This window comes from Takifugu flavidus, chromosome 20 (assembly GCF_003711565.1).
Source record: "Takifugu flavidus isolate HTHZ2018 chromosome 20, ASM371156v2, whole genome shotgun sequence".
NCBI classification, from domain to species: domain Eukaryota; kingdom Metazoa; phylum Chordata; class Actinopteri; order Tetraodontiformes; family Tetraodontidae; genus Takifugu; species Takifugu flavidus.
The window spans coordinates 3,920,001-3,941,593 of NC_079539.1; the positions used below are offsets into that span (position 1 = coordinate 3,920,001).

General features: G+C 48.7%; 3 protein-coding genes across 16 annotated transcripts in view; 1 reads left to right on the forward strand and 2 right to left on the reverse strand.

The window, feature by feature from the left end:
* The window catches only part of arid6 (AT-rich interaction domain 6), a 29,235-nt gene extending 25,254 nt beyond the window's left edge, over positions 1-3,981 (forward strand). The window contains exons 1-7 of one of the 3 annotated variants that reach the window (XM_057018506.1): positions 1,254-1,291; positions 1,366-1,412; positions 1,488-1,650; positions 1,811-1,863; positions 1,990-2,087; positions 2,178-2,331; positions 2,453-3,981. In XM_057018506.1, the coding sequence (XP_056874486.1) occupies positions 1,500-1,650; positions 1,811-1,863; positions 1,990-2,087; positions 2,178-2,331; positions 2,453-3,673 (1,677 nt within the window). In that variant the 5' untranslated portion in view covers positions 1,254-1,291; positions 1,366-1,412; positions 1,488-1,499 and the 3' untranslated portion in view covers positions 3,674-3,981. Of the gene's footprint in view, positions 1-1,236; positions 1,413-1,487; positions 1,651-1,810; positions 1,864-1,989; positions 2,088-2,177; positions 2,332-2,452 lie in introns of those variants that run through there. The other 2 variants (XM_057018505.1, XM_057018504.1) reach the window with 2 other exon arrangements.
* Positions 3,982-7,925: 3,944 nt separating this feature from the next.
* Positions 7,926-11,506, reverse strand: LOC130516997 (rhotekin-like). 5 transcript variants are annotated; one of them, XM_057018512.1, is made up of 9 exons: positions 11,142-11,503; positions 10,111-10,363; positions 9,960-10,006; positions 9,550-9,667; positions 9,250-9,438; positions 9,085-9,179; positions 8,894-9,000; positions 8,684-8,812; positions 7,926-8,282 (listed from the first exon to the last, which is right to left on the reverse strand). In XM_057018512.1, the coding sequence occupies exons 2-9, from the start codon at positions 10,185-10,187 to the stop codon at positions 8,280-8,282; spliced, it is 765 nt and encodes a 254-aa protein (XP_056874492.1). In that variant the 5' UTR covers positions 10,188-10,363; positions 11,142-11,503; the 3' UTR covers positions 7,926-8,279. The 5 variants fall into 5 exon arrangements, with proteins under 5 accessions (XP_056874492.1, XP_056874490.1, XP_056874491.1 ...); XM_057018510.1 differs by lacking the exon at positions 7,926-8,282 and having other exon boundaries at positions 8,308-8,812; positions 9,250-9,435; positions 11,142-11,506; XM_057018511.1 differs by lacking the exon at positions 7,926-8,282 and having other exon boundaries at positions 8,308-8,812; positions 8,900-9,000; positions 11,142-11,491.
* A 101-nt stretch (positions 11,507-11,607) lies between these two features.
* zgc:162472 (uncharacterized protein LOC553495 homolog) lies at positions 11,608-21,401 on the reverse strand. Of its 8 annotated transcripts, none has more exons than XM_057018497.1 (28): positions 21,284-21,401; positions 20,409-20,608; positions 19,728-20,343; positions 19,533-19,636; positions 19,372-19,437; positions 19,077-19,223; positions 18,837-18,970; positions 18,639-18,733; positions 18,500-18,554; positions 18,292-18,420; positions 18,006-18,209; positions 17,859-17,922; positions 17,580-17,772; positions 17,399-17,499; positions 16,967-17,333; positions 16,692-16,820; positions 16,323-16,356; positions 16,133-16,237; positions 13,816-16,060; positions 13,598-13,743; positions 13,346-13,515; positions 13,210-13,270; positions 12,995-13,142; positions 12,813-12,921; positions 12,702-12,735; positions 12,531-12,617; positions 12,118-12,452; positions 11,608-12,032 (listed from the first exon to the last, which is right to left on the reverse strand). In XM_057018497.1, exons 2-28 carry the CDS (start codon positions 20,600-20,602, stop codon positions 11,949-11,951), a joined length of 6,156 nt encoding a protein of 2,051 aa, XP_056874477.1. In that variant the 5' UTR covers positions 20,603-20,608; positions 21,284-21,401; the 3' UTR covers positions 11,608-11,948. The 8 variants fall into 8 exon arrangements, with proteins under 8 accessions (XP_056874477.1, XP_056874481.1, XP_056874480.1 ...); XM_057018501.1 differs by having other exon boundaries at positions 17,399-17,472; positions 17,997-18,209; XM_057018500.1 differs by having other exon boundaries at positions 17,399-17,475; positions 17,997-18,209.
* Positions 21,402-21,593: the final 192 nt, after the last annotated feature.

Below are 21,593 nucleotides of genomic sequence, written 5' to 3' on the forward strand. Positions count from 1 at the left end.
AGTGTTCTGCCTAATCACACACCAGATAAACAGATAGTGATGTGCATGTGGTCCGACCTGTCCTACCTGAGGGTATGAGGATGTGCAGCTCTAAGGTTGTGTCAGGGCTCTCCTGACCATAGTTGTTTGGATCCCGAACGAGTCTTTCCACTCGAGCCGCTCCACCAGACATGTCTGAGCCTGGCCCGGCTCAGACGTGAAGCTAGCAAAAGATTCACTGCAACTTTCTGTATCTTTCTGTTGGAACTGTGAGCTGGGAGAAGCAACTGACGCCAGAGGCCTTGACAAACGAGGCCTTCGTCATACTGATTTAACTTTCAAAGTGTGAAAGAAGCACTAACAGGGCTATGAGCTGTGAACCGGACCTCCCAGCACCTGCAGAATGGGTTATGCTTGACTCAGCATATTATCCACACGCAGGATTGAAAATAAACTGGGATCCTTCAGGGAGCTTGGTCAGTCTAACAGCTAAAGACAGCTAATAGGAAAGTTGTTGCTGCTCCTGCAGGAGCCTCAAGAACGGGATCAATAGTTTCTTCTGCATTCCCCGTATGTTATCATACAGAAGGAAGTGTTCTGCCTGATCATAGTTCAGAGTCCACCCGACTGTTTGTGCATGCAGTCAATACGCAACAATACCGGAATCTTCCACCAAATACCAACAAACAACACACCCTTGCATTCCTAACTTTCATTTGTTGCTCACTATTTGGCTCATTGTCCGCACCGCCCATTGTTTCCTGGCGACAACAGGCCACCGTGTAGTGCAGCTATTTGGACTTCAGGTGACAAGTGATCAGCAGAAAACAAGGATGTTGGGCCAAAGAATGCCGACCTGTCTGCATAGCCGAACTGCCGGAAGGCTGAGCAGTAAATTGTGGGAGGAACATATGAAAAATGCTGCATTTGTAGCATCGGGTTGAAATATCTGCATAATTAGGGCCAACAGGAACGCCATTGTCTGCTGGCGGCCCCACTGGCTGCTGGATTTATCATTGCTTTATTATTGAATCGTGCGCTGGGAAACATGGCCCAGCTGATATCTGGTTTATTCCAACGGTCAGAACGCAACTTCCTGTTAGCAGGCATCCAGAATAGCATAATACCAGTTGTCACTCTGCCAATTTGCAGTGATTATTCCTGCAAATGCCACAGGAGCAGGTCGGACTGGTCCGGCCGCCGACACCTAAGCAGGAATACGCCTCCAACATCAACACACTGATTTCGGAGCCCAGTAGCCTGGACGGCAGCGTGGTGATATGATGTGAAAATATTCCTCATGGACTCACAGGTGAGCTCCAGTACCGATGATTTGATGCCTTTTTCAGTTACTGTTGCTTATAGACGGTATGTTGACCCAACAAGCAAAAACGTCTGATGTGTTTGTCAATCAACGGTCCCAACAGCGTCAGGTGTATGTGGGCTATTTCAGGTACGGACCTATAGGCTTTCATCTGTGGGTAAATGTAGATATCTCCTTCATTTAGGGTCATATAGGGATGGTGTACAGTGCCGTTAAGGACTGGGAGGCCAGCGAGCCGTTGTCAGAGACCGCAGAGGCAGAGAAACTGTTCCTCAGAGAGCTCTACAGCTACATGAAGAAGAGGGATTCGCCCATCGAGAGGATCCCAAATCTGGGCTTCAAGCAAAGTAATGACCCGTGTTTTACACGTCTTGTTGCAACTTTCAAATATTTTAGGCGAAGAAGTGCCACAGCTCTTGTGATTCCAGCTTCTAACTGCTTTAATAACATTAAAAGTCTCCCCGATGAAGGGCTGAAAATGTATCTGAAGTGTTCTTCTGCTTGTAGTTGACCTGTATTTGATGTTCACCACTGTCAGAGATTTGGGAGGATATCAGCAGGTAATTGACTATTTATTCCCATTTCTACTCCTATCAAAAATAACAACTTATTATATCAAAAATTGGGCATTTTGTTCAACGTAAAGGGTTACAATGACTAAAGTAAAGCATCCTCCGCTCTTGCAGGTGACGGCGCAGCAGCTGTGGAAGCAGGTGTACAACACGCTGGGAGGGAACCCGCGCAGCACCAGCGCGGCCACCTGCACCCGCCGCCACTACGAGAGGTAACGCCGGCGGCGCCTCCTCAGGACCACGCTGGCTGGATTATTCCTCAGTATTCCTAATCCAGTCCTTGTTTGTTGGATTTGGTGCAGGCTGCTCCTGCCGTACGAGTTCCACCTGAAGGGCTTGTCGCTGAGCATGCTGCCTCACCATCAGCACAAACACTGCCACTCCTCAGACTATGGTTGCTATGGCTACGAGGGCCCACCTGCCAAATGCAAGATCATCTCAGTGCCTCAGCATCAGGTTGGTCCCCCCCCCCTCCCCCCCAGCGATTTGTTTAGATAAACCGCAGACTTGAAAAAGGTGTGTCCCAAATTTACTACAACAGTCCCTTCAGCCTCTAACGGATATACTTTTTTCCCAGCAAAACCCACCTCCCTTCCACGGAGACCAGCATGGGAGCGCCTTCCGCATGCCGCTCCAGTGCCCCCCCTACTACCACTCCCCGGTGTTACCTCCTGTGTTACCTCCTGAGCTGCCCATGGCTCAGCTGCCACAGCCAGCCGTTGAACCCTATAGCCAAGCGGCACCAGCTCAGGAGCCCCTGGATAACCTACGTTACCTGGCCGAGTGCTACAAGAACTCTTCCGGGCTGACCGAGCCGCTCAACCTCAGCATGAAGGGGCCAAGACGGGACCCCGACACCAAGCCCGCGTCTTCGTTTTCCGCGCCCCTGTCCAGCAAGAACCCTAAGTTTCTGAACAAGCCCTTCTCTCTGTACAGTTCCCAGTGCACGCAGGTGGTGAGCGGAAGGCGAGAGGCCCAGAGCAATGAGGCCGGTTCTGGAGGCTCGATACATTCATTTCCCGTGAATGGCCAAGAGGCCTACGCTGGCGCCGCAGACTCGAGCAGCATGGCGTACGCAGCCGCTGCTCGGGGTCAAACGGACATAGGTGCTGACTTTACGGCGCCAAAGCCAAGTTCTCCAAAAACAGACCTCGTTGTAGAGGTAAAACAAAGTAAAAGCTCAAGTCCAGACGTTAGCAAGCTCCCCCTGAGCCACTTCCTGCCCGGCCCGCCTCGCCGGAACAAGGAGGGGGAGGTGGAAATCGAGGTGCCGCTGTCGGCGCTTTACAACTGGCTCAAGCAGTGCAGGTCTCCGGCCGCAGAGCCAGAGCAGAAGCCGGAGGAGCCCTCCAGGCAGAGGAGATGTTTTGAAGCAGAAGACCAGCCCACCACCCTGACGCTTCCCCCGATCCTCCAAAATCCCCCCCAGATCAGCAAGGATCCGAGGCCGAGGCAGAGGACATCGCCCGTCATCCACCCTGGTTATAGGCATCCACACATGAGCCAATCAGCTTTCACCGCCTCCTTACATTTACCTCCGGGTTGCCACCTAAAAAATGCCACCGGCCAGGATCTGTATGGTGAGCAGGATGCTAATATGTCACGCAGTTCCCAACGCCCCAACAGTTGGGATTCCGATGACCCAGAGATCACAGGTCCGGCGGTCCACAGGGGGAGCAGGACGTGGGCGCCGGGCCCCTCGTCCGTGCACCTGCTGGACTCCAGCTCCACGCCCGTGTTGCAGCTCTCCTCTGAGGAGGTGATGAAGCTGAGGAGAATCATCTCCAGCTCCCTGTGATCTGTTCATGTCTGTGGTGATTGGAAGCCAATTTACAATGATTGTAAATGGACTTTAAGATCTTTGTGAGTTTTTTAATTTTATGAAACTACTTATTTACCTCCAGTAAAACTTTAACAACACTCTTTCCTGCTTTATGTGTGTTTTCACACTAGTTGCCAACTGACCTTCCCCAACAGGATGAGCTTTTCCTATTTAAGATTCGGTTCATTATTCAGTTTTTAGACTGTAACGCACTGTAATTGTTTTAAATGTGATCATATAAATATATATAAGATTTTTCAATAAATTTTGCAAGTATGGGGCAACTTCTGATTGAGATGGAACGCTTTGGGGCTCTATGTGCAAAAAAACCCCACAATTTGTTAAGCTTTCGTAAAGCTGGAGTTAATTTATTAGTCCAGAATACCTATACATAGTATATATAAATATATCATCACACACCATCATGTCCATGTGTGCTGAGGCGAGTTATTTAGGTCCTGGCAGGTCCAGTGAAAGCTCAACAACTGCAAAGTTAAGAGGAACAAAGTGAATGTTAAATCTGCTGGACACACACACACACACACACACACACACACACACACACACACAATTAGCTGACAGAAAGATAAGGCCCTTTATTAGGCCTATTACTCTGAAGCAAAGTGCGAAGTGTTACTACTGTTGTGCCAACGGCTAAGCAGGGCTGGAACCTCCGCAGGCGGAGGCGGAGGCTGAATTCTTTAAAATGTTCCTATTAAACCATGCCCTCTCTGTGGAGAACAAAGAGACAATATCCAATAGGTGATCACAACAACATTCTTGAAAGCAATTGAGAGATGATTTCAGGCCGTGCTGCCGGTTACCTTCAAACAAATAAATCTGTGGATGGAAAAAGACCTCACAAGTGACAGTTGTGAGCCAAGCAGAACAGTCCCATTCAGAGTGTTCCAAGTTTACAAAGCCCACATTGTACGGAGCCAATCACTGGTTGTTTCACACGGATCCGATGTGAGGCTCGTCCCCCAGGTCATCATTTCCACTGATCTCTGGCATTATTCTGTCAAACCGCAACACCCTTGAACAACATCTGTAGCATTCAACACCGGCGTGCTTTGTCTGACTGTTTGCCGTTCACAGAAGTCAAATTAGGTGCCAAAAAGACAACATAGGTTTCTCTGTGGTGATCGATTCAGAAGGCATGGGAGGCCCATTGAGGCGAGTCATTGTGCCTGTTTGTCTGCCTCTGCAGTGATTCAACTCCTGACCTCATCAAAGGCAAATAGACAATTCATCAAGCTTCCGAATGTTAACGTTTGCATTGTCACGAGCGGACCGACCCAGCAAGTAGTCCCAGCCAATTATGGCTGAGCCTGATCCTTCGCACGGGTCTTATAGGAGACGGAAATCTGAAGAAACGGCCACTGCAGAAAGAGATTTAAACGCAGCATTGTTTGCCTGTTGTCAGCATTCAGGAATTTTGCTGGACTATGTCATTATTTCAGAGGTAGCTGGTTGCGAAATGTGTACATTTCTATTCATAGACGCCGGGGGCAGATGCCGTTCATGCCCCCCCCCCGGCCGTGCTGCTGAGCTACAATCAGGTGCATCTACATTGATGTCAACAGCAGCTGAAACATGCCATCCACCTTTCTTAGAATAAGAATGCAGAAAAGCGCGGCCGGTAAATCCTGATACGAGCCCTCCTCTGGGGCACGGCGGAGGCGCTAAAACACAAGACATCAAAAGTCCGTTTCAGATAAGAACTGCATTTCGCGTGTGTCACAATGGCAGCCGTGATATTGCTTCACTGCTGCCGCGGTTTATCAGAAACATTCGATGTACAATGTGCTCATTCATGGTGGTGACAGCTGTGCAGAGACTGATATTTATCCTCGCTCACATCCTGCTATTAATGCCAACTCGTTTGTTTGGTTTACTGTCTGCAGGTGATGAAAGGAATGTGATGCAATAACCCTTGTGATATTTAAAGTCGCTCTGTGGAACAGCAGCTACTCTATTCCATAATGCCATAGAACTCTAAATTGCACTAAAGGGTGAGCAACACCCTGTTTTTCTAGTTTTTCTTGGTCTGTCATCCCGCAGCGGACGCCTCTTGAAGATGGTGGCCTTATGGGACACGGCGGTGTCGACCTTCACGAGGAGGTCGCAGCACTGTTTCCACTGACCTGACAAATGATAATAAGAATGTCCATTTAATCTAAATGTGATATGAAGTGGTGAAGATCAGTATATGCCTGAGGTGGCTGCAGCTACAGTACATACATACTGCTACCCGATAGCTTAAAGTCTGCAGACACGTACAGAACATATAGGAATGATAATTAGTACATACATCTGCAGTATATCACATGTCAGAGCCTAAAAGCACGCTGCAATTATCTTGATTTGTTGTCTGCTGCAGAAAGATTTCAGCATGAATGTGGACTGTGAAGAGCACTCGGGCTGTGATGAGGCGGCGGCGTGCCAAAAGATCGGGTCGGGCTTTGAACACACCTTCGTGCTCTCCTATAGATGATCTGTAAGACGACGATTTGGATGGAAACTCTTGACAACAGAGCGCACATCTGTGGATCCTAATTAGAAAATCTCATTCAAGTATTTGTGAGACTTTTCCCGTTTAATCGTTTGGGGGTTATTGACATTAGTTTCTGTCACTCAACAAAACACTCTCTTGCTTGGCCACAGGCCAACATGGACCCATGGGACTCTTGACGGCTTCCCCTACTCCCAGTGTCCACCAGCAGGTTCGGGGGTCACCGCCCCGGCACCAGAGTCCTTGTGGCCGTTACAAACGTGGTCCACTACAAACCCCCACGTATTGCGAGGGTCTGCCAGGTCCAACTTGTTCCCCTGCCAGTGGATCTGACTCACTACCAGTGATGAGGTGACAGCTCAGCCCGTCCCTTTATCAACACTGATGAACGGCCTTATGCTCGGACTTGGTGTTCCTTATGAACAAGCTGTGACCAGCACAGAATGGTCTCTTTTTTAAACCGTCCTCTCATGAGGGGCCGGTGCAATGTGGTTTGGGTGGCAGTCTTGGCCAGGACGACCCAGACCTCGGACCAAAACTCTGACTACAGGGACGTGGAATGTCGCCATGCTGGGGGGGGAAGGAGCCCGAGCTTGTGTGGGCGGTAGAAAGGCACCAGCTAGAGCTGGTCGGGCTCACCTCCACGCACCTTCTGGAGCCCGACTCCTTGAGAGGGGACCCAGATCCACACCCGTGTTGTGTTCTGATTTTGAATGTGTGATTTTCCTTTACAGTAGAATAGTTTCACACTAACAACAGGAAACCAAAGACCTTTTTAAAACACCCCGCTGCATCATCATGTCTGCTCAACGAAGACTTTATTAGTTTTAATTGTGCAGGCCGTTTTTGTACACATTTACAATTTGTATTGTTTTTAAGACAGCATTCTATATCTCCATAATTAAAGATAAACCTTTGAAAAGATGTATCCCGATGTGTCATTGAAGAATGTCAATTGATTGATGTCAGTTTTCTTTTGATGAGCAGGTGAAACTAATGAACAAGTTTGTCTTAGGGGCTAATTTCACCTCTCAGGAGAGGGAATCTTTGGTACGCAGGTGCATTAGAATATTTCTTTTGACAGCAGCCAATGAAAAAATATCTGTCTTGATTTTGACAGCAGAGGTAAATGTGTGTCAGCAGCCTTGATTGAAACCTTACCGCAACGTTGTGTGTGCTGTAATGAAACATATTATTGTGTGTGTGTGTGTGTGTGTGTGTGTGTCGTCCATCCCCGCCTCATAGTGCAACAGTTCAACATCTGACAGGTTTCTGCATTTACACAACAGTGAGTTTGAGTGTGACTCAGCTCTCAGCGTTATTGGGGTTATTAAGTGCTTCCAGCGTAGACCACAAAGTGACAGAAGCAGACGCGCCAAGAACAGCATTTCACATTCAAAGAGACAAGGTCTCATTCTCAGAGCAGCATGCTGGCGTCGTGGTTTGTGCAATGGGTCCCAGCCTGAGCCCCCGGGGGCCCACTTGACCTTATCTGGGAAGTATGAGGCTACTTTTGCTTAATTGAAAATGGTTTAGATGTTTTTGTTTTCCTTTTCTTGCGTTATCCCTTTCAAAGTCACAGGGAGGGTGCTGGAGCCTCTCCCAGCTGCATACGGGCAAAGGCAGGACACCCCGAATGGGTCGCCAGCTCATCTCAGGGCCCCATATGAGCACTTGGGGGTTCGGAACCTTGCTCAACGGTGGCCCACCTGGCGTGGAACACTGAAGCTTGAGGTGATTCTTTTTTTCTGCACATGTATGAAGGAAGGTTGTATTTATCATTTCCAAAGCACCTACGCCCTTTTCTTTTCATTATGTTGGGGCTTTCATTTTTGACTCATTTTTGACAGCAGTTATTTTCAACCTGCAGCCCAGCCGCCGTCCGAGAGAAGTTTCTCTATATTGCTGGGAGCCATGAAGGACAACAGGCCTGACATTTGACAGACGTGCTCCCAGAGAACACGGCTCCAACGGTGTGTGTCTTCAGCTGTGTGTGTCCTCAGGGTGTAGGTGAAATCCTCTCGACACCGCGTCCTGTGTACATAGGTACACAGCTTCCATCTGAGGCTACTGTAGAAGGCAGAGCGATAAGGAACTCTGGAAATCCTCTTTTATTTCATGTCTGATGAGGTCAACACTGCAGCTTTCAGTTTTCTATTTTTAGAATGATCATTTTTACCCAAACTAGTGAGTCTTTTTGGCCCTAAAAACATTAAAAGAGTTGAATATAAACATGTGCTGATCTAACTTCATTCACAGTGATTAATCAGATTACACATTCTAGTTCCACAGCCCAATTTTAAGGAAAATCGGAGGTACCGGTAATAAAACCGAGGCTAATCCAGATTAGCTCCCAGTGACCAGCGTGGGACTTGACTTGTCTCACAACCAATGACGCCGTTTCCTTCACTGCACTTTTGTGAGCTCAACCCAAACCCAAAGATCAGTCCATCGACATGTTCCGGACAAACCTTCTTGATTGGGATCACAACCGACGGCTTGTCCTCGCCCTCCAAGTCTTCTGGACTCTGGAAACAGAGCAGCTCCTGCCCCCTGAGGACGCCGTAGACCTCTTTCCAGCGGCGAGGGTCCTGCCCCAGCTGGATGAAACAGAGGGGAGACGCCATGGATTAAAACATGACGCGGTGTTGACATGAAGCCAAAAAGCAAAGTCTCGGCACCGTGACCTGCAGCCGGCCGCTAATGAGAGGCTGAATCATGCAGAGAGGCTGGGCGACCAGGCGGCAGCACATGTCGCCGTACAGGGGCAGCCCGAATGGATCCTCCTCTGGAAATGCAAAACATAAATAAAGAGAGAGAATCAGTGGAGAAGAGAGGGCTCGGAGAAACGCTGAAGAGGTGGAAGAGTAACCTGCTGCTGCGAAAGACAAATCATGGCTCTTGAAAGCTTCTTGGACGTGCTGGAGTGTGAGGGATGTATGAGCCAGCAAGCTGGATTTAGGGCCCCTGCAGAGAGAACCAACGTGGCCCAATCAAGAGTTTCTGTGTGTCGTCCAGGGACGCTTGTCAGCCTCACAGTGTTGCAGGTAAGGGCGCGGGCCCTCTTCCTGGTTCAACCGTGCGGATCCTGCTCCCTGAGGAGAGTCCCAGAGAACCCCCCAGGCGGCTCCGTCTCCTGGATCCTGAAGTCCGCGTGGACGGGTTGTTTGCCACAGAGCTGCTGTAGAGCTGAACACAAAGCAGAAAGCCTGGACCTACGTTGCTGCTACACACACACAAACACACACACGCACGCACACACACACACACACGTGTAGTTGAGGTGCCCATAAAGTGGACATTCATCAAATGCAGACGTAGAACCGAACCGCCTTACTAAATGATTGGGTCTTCAAAACAGATGTTGGTGAGCGTCTTGTCCACCATCACCAGATCAGTGTCCTGGATCTCTGTTCCACACAGAAGCACGCAGAACACGACACAGCAGTGTTTTTCTGCAGAAAATATAAATAGAAACTTCCTCATCTGTGTTCAGGAATCAAGCACATTCAAGGAAGTCCGTGAAATGTCAGGGGTTTGCCAGCCAGGCTTCAAATTCCTTAAACTATTGTTGATGGCTTAATTACATGTTTCCGTCATCACACAAACACCACCTGCCTCAACTGTTTCTGAAGTAGTCTTTCCACATCAGTGGGATTCTCAGATCTGTCCAAATTACATCGCCAGTGTGAAATATAACACTCACATTAGTTTGTTTAAATTCCATTTAATTGTGCATCGGCTGACCTGAAACTGCAATTGTCCCCAAACAGGGTGTTCGTTCTTCAGGGGGGCTGCGGGAGAAAAGCCTTTTTAAATGACGTTAGGGTGGGAGAGAAAATGAGCTTATCTGCCCTCTAGTGGCTGACAGGAGACACATCACCTTTTTTGAACTTACTGGTTTTGAGCCTTTGCCAGAATTCCCAGTCCAACCGAGTTGCGTCGCATCTCCTCCGAGACTCGATCCGTCCTCATCTGCTGCAGGTGGCTAAGCAGGGCCAGAAGGTGGGTGTTGGAGGTCAGGAGGCTCTTGGAAGCCTCCAGGGCCTGATCCACCCTGGAACAAGCCGCCAGCAGCTTCGCGGCCCCTCTCGCATCTGCACCTCCCTCTCCATCTTCATCACTTCACCATCCCGCCAGCTTTCAAGAATCTATTTAAATGGGGGGGCAAGAGACGCTCTAGGTTGTATTTTTCAGCATGTTTGCTGAAACAATAGCTATATAAATATATACAATTATAATGCATAACACTATGAGCAGCAAGATGAGGTTCTTGGACTTGCTTTTTTGCAGAGCATGGTGAGATTTTCCCGTCACTTTAAGACAATTGTAATCTGAAAAAAGGATCAGAGGCTCTTACATACCGGCGAGGCTCACTCTGCCTTAACCACCCACATCAGGGTCCAGGTCTCGGGGTCAGCCGCCTGTTGCGTAACTCATATTGCCTTGACTCAGCCTGTTATTGGGCGGATTCCTTCTACTTTGATCATTTAGAGCCTGCTGTCTGTTCAGCTAGTGTGACTGAATCAAGCATGTGGCCGTGGGGTCAAAGGTCGCTGAGATGCCTACAAGAGTGACGTTATTTCAAGCGAGCTCTCTCTCAAACATTATCCAAAGAGACAAAGCATTCCTGGGGGTCAAAGTTTGAAAATGCTGCAACCTTTTCAAGCGGTCTGTTGACCCTTTGAACTTTTAACTGGCTCTTGTTGCTCAGTCAAGGTCAACCTCGCACGAGCTGCAGACTGATGTCCAGAAATAAGAGCTGGGCCCCCCCCCATCCCTTTTTAAAGGCTGCTGTCTCGTTTCCATCACTGTCTTCAGTATGATGATTTGAACAGATTATAATCCTTTCCTGTCAGGTATTGCAAACATTTAAAATAGCTCAGTCTAAATCTCCAAACCCATAAAATAACACTGCATTTAACTGACCGTGCCGTTTCCACTCATGTCCACCCCTGTGGTGGCTGAGGTCCGCTCCCGTCTCCAGGAAATGACCTGCACGATCTCTACAGTTGAACCAAAGCGAGAGGCGGACCTAGTTACCCAACACCGAGATCCCTCAGTTTCAGTCCCGACTGTGGGAGCGTGCTCAGGATTAGCGTCGCTTAGTAACAGAAACAGGAGCTACATTGTAATAAAATAACCAGGAAAATGCTAATATTCAAGGATTTTTAAGGTCAGTTTAAGTCGCAGAGGGCTGGATTTTGGGCCCGGTGTTCCAGCCCGGTTTTCTGTCCTACCAGGTAAACGCCGCCTTCGGCTGGAATCCCACTTTGGAGAAAGCAGTTTGTGCCTGGTTGGACAGAAAACCCGAGTGGACTCTTGCCCTTGAGGACTGGATTGATTGGCCCTGATTGAAGGCTTCATTGATGTCTGCATAATAAATTCAACACAATTATTGAGAGTTAAAAACATTTATTTACAACAATGATGTTCAGGAGATAAACCTTTCCTGAGTCCAATGATGCGAGTGGACATCTTTTATCAGTCTATATTTGACTTTAGCAAACCAATAATTGAGCTGTACAAGGACATTTTAATGTTTAACATATCTACACTATATACACGACAGTTGTGCTGCGCATCAGGCAGCACAGGTGCAGGATTAGTAGGGAGGTATTCGCGAAACAATAATGGGACAAGAACTCTCACTATAAATACTAACTATAAATTAAGCGTTCCTTGAAGTCAACATGAAAAAAGGCACCTGCTGCCACTCATCCATCTCTACGGCCGTCACTCATCCTCCACTTCTGTAAAAATGTCACTTAGGAAGTACTGAGACACGCCCGTGGGCGGCTGCTCCGTCCCGTCGTTCTCCTGTGGAACAGAAAGACACAAACGCTGATGAAATCGGCCAAATTACACACGGCTAATGCTTCATTTAAAGTGGTCCTGGGTCCACCTCTGTGTCTGAGATCAGCTCCACGTCCTCTTCGGCTGGTGGTGGCGGAGCGGGAGGGGGAGCCGAGGCCGTGTCCTGCGGCGCCGCCGCCGTTTTAGCGATGCTGTGTGATGGGGAGACTGCGGAGTGTTTGTGTTCATCACACGGAGAACCATGTGAAGAAGCACGGAGACGCGTTGTCCTTGTGAGTGTGGTTCCTGCTGCTGAGCGGGCGTCTTTGGCGTCCGTCCCACCTCCCGGAGTCACGTTTCGAAGGTGTCCTTCTGGCTCTGGCGGAGGTCCAGGAAGCTCTGAGGCGCCCCTGCCGCGTTTCTTTCTTTGATGCTGTTTGGCTGCTTTGGAGATAAAGGAGGACGTGCTCAAAGGTGTGCGCTGGCTCTGTTAGAGCAGGTTTCATGGCTGAACTCATGTACCCGCTGTGCTCTGACCGTGCCTCCGTCTCGGTCTGGGAGGCCGGCGTTCAGCTGCTGGTGATGTGGACGCTTCCACGGCTACGCTCTCTGTTCCAGAGACATAACACAGTTACCATTTCTGAGCGGACGGCGTGACCAGGTTAAAGAAAACAGAACATTTCATCACTCTACCGTGTGGAGCCACTGGGTTGTCAAGGTCAGAACCCTAATGAAGGTGAGACAAGTAAGAAATGAGAAAAACTGTTGCTGAGTGACAGCTCTGTAAGTTCCTACTTTATTTACTTTACGAGCTGCAGGGTATGGAGGGACACCCCCCACCGTGACCAGGCCGCCCTCTTTAATGGACACAACGACCTGGGCGGGCGGCTCGCCCAGAGATTCCTCTGAAACACTGAAGGGGATGAAGAAATGTACTGAATGAAGGGCCAAACTGAATCCAGGAGTGTGCAGAGTGGGGCACAAACCTCTGCTGCTGTTGGGACAGCTCGGCTACAGGAAGAAGGGGCTCTGAGCTGCTGTCCCCCATCTCTCTCAGCGAGCACAGCGGAATCTCAGTCAGGGACAGGATGAAAAATGTCTCGTCTGGGTCTGCGGGGACTTGACCTGACAGCACTGAAGAGGGAGAAGGGTTTAAGCTACTATCACCGTCAGGATAAAGGAAGGTGATCTCATGACTTACTCTCCGAAAGCATGAAATCTGCCGGAATTTGGTGGCCAGCTGCACTGGATGTGGTTAAATCCTAGGACAGAGGTTAAAAAAACCCTGAAACCAGCTGACACAGCCTTGAACACATGGCTGCTGCTCTGAAGCTCACCTGAGTATAACTCACTTCGTCTAAACTGCCCAGAGGTGGTCCAGCGACAGCGTGTGGCTGATCCACATGATCAAGAACCTCTGATGACGCGCCAGCAGCAGGATTTTCTTGTTCAACGGCGCCCCCTATCGGTCGCTGCGTGGAAACCTGCGCATCGCTGGAGCTACAATCTGTGGATTTACAGAAGACAGCAGGAGTAAAAATACTGTTCCTGGGCAGCAAAGAAAAGTCAAACCTTTATGGCCCTCAAACCTCCTTCTCTCTGTGTTAAAATCTGGCTCTGTTTGGATCTGCTGCTGGGTCCCAGGTTGGGTTTTGGCCTAAGGAGCCGGCCTCTTCGAGCCAGAACTGCTAAGGTTTTTGCAAAAGCCACAGGCTCTGACTGATCACCCCGCCTGCTTCAAATGGAAACAATGCCTGTCATCTTTAATAAATCACAGCAACAAAAGTTACTCGTTAAACTGCGTTACCTTTGGGTCACTGAAGTGGCTTTAGCTGTTCCAGAAGTGTGTGGATCTCCACTTTTCCGCTCTGAACAGGCCTGCTGGGGGCTTTCTTTCACACCAGGCGACGGTTCCACGCGGACAGATTTCATTTCTGTCCCAGCTGAGACATTTTCTGGATGCCGGACCTGAGAAACATCAGCTGCATCGTCTGATGGAGTGTCTGAGTCTGTCCTTGCCGACCGGTTGTGGGCGACCCCGTGGATTGCCGTGGCAACGCGATGAGAGGCCGTGACTTCGTCCTTTTGGCTGTCTCCAGACTGTCCTGTTGACATGGAATGCTCACCGTCTCGTTCTGTGGGTGGCAGGAGTATCTGTGTGTCCTCATGATGCTGTTCTGAGGCTTTACTGGTGTCACTGGGAGGTAGTTTTGCTGGTACATTTCTAGCAGATGACCCTAAATTGGGCTTTGCTTTGGCAAAACGTCGCCTTCTTTGCGGTTCATGTTTTGCAGGGCACTCTGAACTTCCAACGTTCTTCCCCTGGTCCTCAGCTAAGGTCAAATCCATCACGGGACATAGTTGAGAGGTCGCTGAGGGGGCTGCCATGTCTGGCGTTCCAGCAGGACCTGCGCTTGAAATCTGGTCATTCTGCGATGCTGAGACATCACAGGAGAGAGGTTTCTCCACAAGCGTGGCTGCGACAGGTTCTTCTGCGCTCTGAGGTTTACACCGGGCCCTTCTCGACGTCTGCGGCAGGTTGGGTTTGAGCCTCTGACCTTTTCTCGTCGGGCAGGTAGTAGCCGTCCCTTCCTGAGTGACAGGCAGGTCTTTGTTTAGCGAGGTGCTCGGCTCAACACTCGATTCCGCTTGGCCCTCAACACCCACACCTGTCTGTTCTGCCTCAGTCATAATAGGATCCTGGGGCGCCGTGACACTTGAGCTGGTGTCAGGTGTTGGTAACAGAACCGACCCAGAAGCAGCACTGTCAATGATCCTAACAGGAGAGGTGATCGCAGGTGGCCCTGTAGCCTGGCCCCCTGTTGCCTCGTAGCTCCGTGGGGTCGAGGGTGGGTTCGAGGTTGTTGGATTGGACCGCACGCTTCTGGCTGTTGACACTAGGTTTGGTTTGGGCCTGACTTTCTGGAATCGCCCCTTCCTGACAGGATTAGTGGATGAAGATTCCCTGTTGATAGGACATGAAGCAGAAGGGTCACTGGATGTAACTGCTGCAGGTTCTGGTAACGGTTCCTTTTCACCCATGTGGGAATGTATTTGTTCTCCTACAGCCTCAGTTGAGCCGAGTTCTGTGGTGGCCTCTTGTGTACGTACAGTAATCTGATCTGAGGCTGCTACACTTGAGAGCAACTGACGCACACGTTCTGGCTCAGTTTTCTTCTCTGCTGTCAGGCCCGTCTCTGATGGGAGCGAGTCAGAGCCCAGGTCCTGTCTGCTGCCAGGGGATGAGATGTCCGTCTCAGCCGACTTCAGCTCAGGGTCCGGAGTTGATGTGGAGCCTTGTGTGGTTTGAAATCTTGAACGTGCCGCTCTTGGTGTCGTCGGTAAGTTGGGTTTGGCTTTCTGGAAGCGCCTCTTCCTGGTGTGAAGGGCATTTTTGCCCTCTTCCTTTTGAGTGGCAGCTGAGTCGTCTCCCATGTTTGGATCTGAAACAGAAGCATCGGTGGCTGGCTTGTCTGAAGCTAAACCTGCACTCTCAGATGTCCCCAGCGTCACAATTTCATCTGTGGTCATCGGCTCCAAACTTGTTTCCATTCCAGTCGATGCGTCCTTCTCCAGACTGCCAGCTGCTGCTTCAGGGACTTTTCCCTCACAAATTTCATTGGATGATGAATTTTGACTCTTTTCTGTCTTGTTTACTTCAGTGGCTGATGGAATCTCAGTGGTTTCAGAGCTGCTGGGAGCAGCCGCGTTGCTCTCCACACTTACTGGAGGTGTGTCTGCTTGGGTTTTTGACCGAACAGCCCTCGAGGTTCGGAGGACAGGATTTGGTTTTATCTTAGACGTGCGTCTTGGTTTGGCCTGTGAAGAGATTTTTTCTGAGTTCTCTGCACTTGGTGGCAGCTGAGGAGTCTCAGTCTTCTGATCACCAGCTGAAGCTGCATGGCCATTATCATTTAGACTGCTTTGTGGTTCTGTATTGCCGACAGACTCTGATGAACCTGCGACTCCATGAGTAGCCATTTCCCCACTGTCGGACATTGATGCAGTACCTTGAGCCGTCTCTAGGGTTCTTTCACCCTCACTGACTGCCTCTGCAAGTGAAAACATCATCAAATTTCAGTCCTTTAACACCTGATCTGAATGACGTGACACGGGTGACTCACCTGCTTTTAAAGCAGAATTATTTTCTGCAGACGTTGCACCTGGAGCGAGGTTGCCGATGGCCAACAGAGTCTGAGCAGCCTCATTGTAGCTCTCCTCCTCAGACACTAAAAAAGTATTTCAGCAAGCATTAAATGGAAGGAGGAAAAGAACTCCATATCAAGGTTGTTTGTGAATGACCAACGTGCTCACCTGTGTATTCAGAAGGGAGGCAGTCTATAACATCCTGCAGGAGAGAATGAATCACAGTGAGAGGCGAGCTAAATCTATTATTAGAACCTTTATTTATCTAGGTTTGTTCCAATGAGACCAAAATCATTTTCTGATATTTTAACAGAAAATGGTTCAGTCCTGTCTGCGCTGGGGGGGTATATAGAAGAAAAATAAAATACAGACTAATAAAGGCCATTTAACAGACTGAGAACATCCCTCACGTTTTTCCTGCACTACTGTGTCTGAAACCATGCAAACAGGTCTACTTCAAGATATGAGAGACATTATTTAGGCTGAGGATTTAAACTAGGGGTAAACATCTGTTCCATTGGCATCTTCTTCACTTACAACTAGCAGGTCCAACTGATGTTCACGTGGTTCTGCTGAGCATGTCTCATTTTCAACCGTCTTGACATCACAGCACAAAGCATCTTGGGAGATGCCAAACACATCGGGCATACTGGCCAAAATATCCAGCTAGGTTTGGGGTGAAGGGTTTGAAAATGGAACGTGAAACCATGCACAAAATATGAAAACTAAACAAAAAAAGATGGTATTTTCTAGAAATAAAATGAATGGATGGCGTGCGTCGGAGTAGTTTTAAATGGCAGGACTCATCATACCTCCTCCATCGTCTCCTCCACTTCTACACTCAAGGGGTGGAGGGAACACAGGCTCGCGGGCACAAAAGCTGCAGCGCTGTCCCCGCTGGACGCACAGCCCAGCTGCTGCTGTGGTCCCGCCCACTCCTGATTCTCCTCACCATCATCGTCACTGTACTCTGACTGGGAGGCCCTGAGGGTGATTAGTTTGGGCCTCTTGGGCTCCTGGACCGAAGCTTTTCCTTTCTTCTTTGCTGGACATTTGCTTTTAGGCCGCGGAGCAGACGGCGCTGTGGGTGAGGCAGGAGGGGCCTCTGAGGGGGACGAAAGTGCGTCTTCTTTGGTGGGGTAAGTCAAGGGTTTGGTAGGTTTCGGCATTCTCCCATACCTACAAAAAGACACAATGGCGTAATTGTTGGCTGGAGGTCTGACGTTATATATGTCGTCTGGTACCTGGTAGGTTTTAGAGGTTGACACTTGGTCGCTTCTTCATCAGAGGAAACATCATCTGCCTTCCGTTTCTTGCACTGCTGTACAGATGGCTCATTATTTGCCTAGAAGGATGGTTTAAATTTTGCCTAAGTCACGTCCAAACCGGTGGAAGGTCGGCAGTGAAAGCTATATAATAACCCACCTCGTCTGTGGCTGCGTCGTTCCCAGTCACGTCTGCTTCCCCACTTGTATTGTTTTTGCTGGTGGTGGACGGCGCTGGAGGCTTTTTCACACATTTCCGGTCCAAACGCGGCAGTGGTCGTGCTGCTCTGCCCGGTGAGGGTTTGTCCGGCTTGACTGCGGCATCTTCGGACGCAGTCGGATCAGCAACGGGCCTTGAATTTCAGGAGAAAACAGTGAATTTGACGGTAGCGAAACATAAGTCAACATAAACGTTTAAAACATTAAACAGTGCCTTCACCTGTCTGTGCTGGCATCATCATCGTGGGGGGAAGCCTCAGCGGCTTCAGGGATGCAAACCTTGTCTGATGAAGCAGAGGGACGTAGTGAAGTCACAGACAAAGACAACCTAAAGGAAAACACGTGGCTGCTGCTCTACCTTGCTCACCGTTGTCTCTCGGGTGCCTTCCCCTCTCATCAGTTGTGGCTTCCTGTCCGTGGCTCATTTTACGCTGCTTTTTCGGTGGGGAAACTGCAGCTTGGCTCTCACTGCAGAGATCCTCGTCCTCGTCGTCCTCCTCTTCCTCCAAGTCAGGAATTTCATCCTCCTCTTCCTCCTCAACATCGCTCAGCTTCTTCTGAGCTTTCTTGCCTGTGGAAGGAATAACAGCAAATGAATTGATATTGAATGGATTAATGGACCCTGAGTCATGGAAGGAAACATGGACAAATACCCTTTCCCTTTCTCTTCTTGGTGCCGTTTCTCTGGGCGAGTGATCTGTGCTTTTTTCTGTTTTTCTGAACTTCCAAAATCATCTCGAGCAGCTTGGAAAAATACTCAATGTCCAGCTTGCGTCTCTCTCCTGTAGACAAAAGCAGAGAAAGCACTCAGGGTCTGCAGATGATCACAGAGTCCCTACAAGTTTATTTGCTTCTTCTCACTGAAAGCTTTGTCAACCCTCCAGGAATTCTGTCGTTCCTCTTTTTTAAATTTGTTCTGAAACACAAATATGGAAACTGTTTTTATTCCTGACAAGTATTGACCCTCGTGTTCTGTTAAAACTCTGCTGTCTTTACTGACCTTAATCTCTGAGCGCGCTCTGTGAGGAAACAGCTGACAGATCATTGTGAAGTCTGTGCCCACCATGCTAACCGCTAGGAAGAACATGTCTGTCTCTGAGGGATAAAAAAATCAAACAGCATGAGAAAACCAATCCAAAGACACATCTGAGGAACTATTTTAGACGAGTTCATTCGGGTAACTGAACGTGGGTTGGACCTTCATTAGACCAGGGCTTTGAATAGCTCCCTTTCCTGAAGCTGGAATACGTGGTGGTGGATCCGCGCTCAAATATGGGGTCACGGTCCTGAATAAGGTTGGGTCCTTTGGCTCGCTGGACTTCCACCGTTAAGCTGAGAATCAGAGTGAAAGGATCATTTAGCTCTGGCAACTCCAGCATCATCACAATATTATCGCTACTGCGAGTTACCTCTACAGTTTCAGTGAGGGTGCACTAACCTTGACTCATCGATTATCAGAGACCCATCTTCTGCTACTTTGACCTGAGGAACAAGGAGTGCCTCATCCTGATCTCCATCAGCTGCCTCCTCGTCCTCGCCCTCGTCCCTTTGACTTCCTGCAGGCTCCTGAGCTCTCTCTGGAGGACTATGGGAAGGACAGAGGGCACGTGGTGCCAAAAGGGCAACACTGATTCTATATGTTTCATCATGCACAATATAAAATAAAGAGCGTTTATTTTATGTGGATGTGACAGTGACAAAGATTTTCAAAAAAGCTGAGGGGATTAACTGACTCCTCTCCTTCTGGAAAAGGTGAAACCACACTCTCGTCTTCTGGAGCCGCAACTTCTAAACAGGAACTGGAAAGAAATAATGGAATTGCAGTCACAAAACTAAGGCAGAATCAATCACGTGTGTTACGCAAGCTTCCTTGAGTCACAGAGGAGACACTTGCTTCATGGGGTTAGACTCTGGGAGGTAGTGAATCAGGTCCCTCATGGTCATTTTGGCAGGATCCAGAGTAAATTCCTTTGACTGCCACTTTGACCTCTTGACTCTCTGCAGCACAAAATATGAGAACTGGGTTGAAATCCCACATTCAGGTAAATGTTACACATATTGAATTACAGCCTGGCTCGTCTGAACTCACCTTTTCTTTGTGGGCCTCCTCCTTGAGCAGCTCTCTGAGTTTGCGAGCCTTCGCCAGCCGGTGTAAATCTGATGGATCATTCAGGAGTCTGCTCAGGGAGAATGACGCGGCCGACGTCGAACGGCCGATCTTGGACGACACCAACATCTTGGCTCTCTCTGATATTTCACTTACGTCTTTTCTGGGTAGCGAGGGGGGAACCTTTTCTGGAACCTTGAAGGGACTTTCTATAACCTGACAGTCTGAGGTGGTTTCCAGGCGTTCGCCAGCATCTGCTGGTTGATGGGATCGGTTTCGCAAGTCCTCAGTTGCAGCAACTGAACTGTCAGAAGGGACCGGCTGAGGTTTAGGCTGGATTTTGGACTGCTGGCTGTCTTCTGATGGCCTCCGTCTCCTTGTAGACGGGAGTTCACGAGGAGCTGCTGCCGCATTTTCTGTCCCGTCCTCGGCTTTTCCAGGAACGTTCAATGGAGTTTCACAGTCAGCCTTTACAGGGGACTTTGCTGTCCGAGCGAGGACAGAGGGGCGGCCGGGAACCACTTTGGGTTTGACAGAAAAACGTTTCCTTCGCTGGACGGCTGCTGAAGAGGTGTCTGCAATTTGGTCGCTGCCATCCCTACAAGCAAGAGCACTTTATTTAGATGAGTAGCATATGTGGGACATTTATTAGCTCCTACTCACCCTTGGGCTGAAGGATTTTCTGACGGTGTTGTAGCAGATTTCTCTGCCACAGCTGTATCTGTGTCGCTAGGTGCCGTGATTTTAGAGGTATCTTCATTGTTCTGGTTGACTGGGGGGGCTTCTTGAGGTGCAGCTGCCGTCCTTCCTGCCGCGCCAACATTGGGCCGAACACTGAATCTGGATCGACGGAACATCGTAACCTGAAAATCCAAAGGAAATCACCAGGCAGCATCTCCAATTAGATTACTGTCAGAATCTATAGCTAAATAAGGTCAAAGGTCACTTCGATAGGCACTGCTTCAGTATGTCTCAGGTCTTACAGGGGCTGAACTACCAAAGAGGGCACCAAATAGAGGGAAATGATTACAACACACATATGTTCCATAGGAAATACATGTTCCATAGAAAATCTAGATATTAAATGTAGCGTTTTAGCTAATTGCTAAAAATATTGCTAGCTGGATTTTTGGGGTAAACTATATTGACGTACACGTGTTTATTTCACGTGTTTATATCAAAGGTAAATATTACCGCACTTATAATTCAACTACAAAAGAACATATAATATAAGATCAAATAAACTTGCAGATATTAAGAGAGATATCTGAACCATAACCTGACAATCCGTTATCTCGGTCCACAAAGACAATAACTAAATAAGACAGCTGCGAAGGTTAAGGGGGTATTGGTGTGGGAATAAAACCCCAAATTATAGTCAAATTCAGCCAAAAAACAAAATCGCCGAACGCTGAAAGTCGCATGTCAACACTGGTAGTAACATGCTGCACGCGACTTTACGAGTAGCACACGTTGAAAAGCTTATTTCTATAACTCGGTTATATTAAAACATTTTAGTTTTCTCGCATAAAACCCACCTGTTGAAACCGTTTCTCCAGCTGAGAGAAATGTTATTGGTTAGCGTTGGTATGTTTTAAGAGGGTCCCCGTGCACACAACAATCCGCCATGTTTTTTTTTAACGTACTTGAGCTGAGCGAAAGGATTTATGGGAAATGTAGTCGCATCGGTTCAAATGGCTGCATGAGGCAAGACTATGCAAGAAGCTTTAGCTGTTGCCGAGTTTATACAGCAATTAAGAAGATTCCCCGATCAAAGGAAAAGATAAAAATATTATTTTTTCCATTTGATTTATTACACCAGGCTGCAGGTTTTTACTATTTATTCCT